Below are 1489 nucleotides of genomic sequence, written 5' to 3' on the forward strand. Positions count from 1 at the left end.
TCAAAAAAAAAAATAATAATCTTCCCCGATGCCTTTCAAAAAAAAATAATCTTCCCGATCTTTTACACAGTATAGCTACCGCCTTCAATTCGTCCTTGCCCCATCTAGATCTCAATCTGGGAAGAATATATGGCTTCTCATATATATACAACGCCATGCATTATTGCATCTTTATCATGTTTTCTTTTGCTGCTCTCCTCATTCTCGCAATGCCAAGCGCAGATGTCCCCTACATTTTACAACAAGACATGCCCTAACGCTCTAAAAATCATTCGCACCACCGTAAACCAGGCGATTTCTCGAGACCGCCGCATGGCCGCCTCGTTGGTTCGTCTCCATTTCCATGACTGCTTTGTCCAGGGTTGCGACGCTTCCATCTTATTGGACAGCACACCCGTCATTGAGGGTGAAAAGGATGCGTTGCCCAACAACGCCTCCGCCAGGGGTTACGACGTGATAGAGGCCGCCAAGCGCGAGATCGAGAAATCTTGTCCCGGTGTTGTATCTTGTGCTGATATATTGACGGTGGCTGCACGTGATGCCGTCGTTTCGGCGGGAGGTCCGTCTTGGGCGGTGAATCTGGGGAGAAGAGATTCAACCATGGCTTATCATGCCAAAGCGGGAACCGATCTCCCCAGCCCTTACTCCGATTTGGATACACTTATAACAGCCTTTGCAAAGAAAGGCCTTAGTAAAAGAGACCTGGTTGCCTTGTCTGGTGCACACACCCTCGGCCAAACACAATGCTTCCTATTTCGCTATAGAATTTATAACCATACTGACGTTGATCCCGATTTTGCCAACACTAGAAAACGCCAATGTCCTGAACAACAGATCGGAGATAAAAATTTGTCACCGCTTGATTTAGTGACCCCATATGTCTTCGATAACAATTACTACAAGAACCTAATGCAAAAGAAAGGTCTGCTTCAATCGGATCAAAATCTATTCAATGGTGGAGTTACGGACAGCATAGTTTCAGAGTATGCAAAGAGCCCAGAGGCGTTCAACACAGATTTCGTATCAGCTATGATTAAATTGTCTGAAATTCAGCCACTCATAGATGGCCATGGTATCATTAGGAAGGTCTGCAGTGCTGTGAACTAGCTTCATTTCTTCAAATTAGTTTTTCCTCTCCCATCAATTTAATTAATTGTATTTCAATTCTTTTCTTCATAACTGCATGCACTCATGCATTGATTTGTATTTTAGGAAAATGCCAATAATAATTTTTTGTACTTTTCATTATATATCTACAACGCAACCTGCACTATTTCTTTTATTGAACATTATATTATTCCAACTAATTGAAGGTTACTTTATTGTCAACAAAGTTAAAAGCATGCACTGATCCACTCAAATTACATATAATATTAGGCCTAAAATGTTACCATTTACTTTACAGGGCCCTGATGTTGGTTGTTTTCTAAACAATTATGCCATCATTTTGTTATTGTGCTTTTTAAAATGTTTTTGGTTCTTTATTGAT

The 1489-nt window shown here is 41.1% G+C and overlaps 1 protein-coding gene across 1 annotated transcript; it reads left to right on the forward strand.

Moving 5' to 3' along the window:
- On the forward strand, positions 1 to 1248 carry LOC109185830 (lignin-forming anionic peroxidase-like). The gene has a single exon (XM_019335780.1). The coding sequence runs from the start codon at positions 130 to 132 to the stop codon at positions 1105 to 1107; it is 978 nt and encodes a 325-aa protein (XP_019191325.1). The 5' UTR covers positions 1 to 129; the 3' UTR covers positions 1108 to 1248.
- Positions 1249 to 1489: the final 241 nt, after the last annotated feature.

Source organism: Ipomoea nil, unplaced genomic scaffold, assembly GCF_001879475.1.
Source record: "Ipomoea nil cultivar Tokyo-kokei standard unplaced genomic scaffold, Asagao_1.1 scaffold1361, whole genome shotgun sequence".
Taxonomy (NCBI): Eukaryota; Viridiplantae; Streptophyta; class Magnoliopsida; order Solanales; family Convolvulaceae; genus Ipomoea; species Ipomoea nil.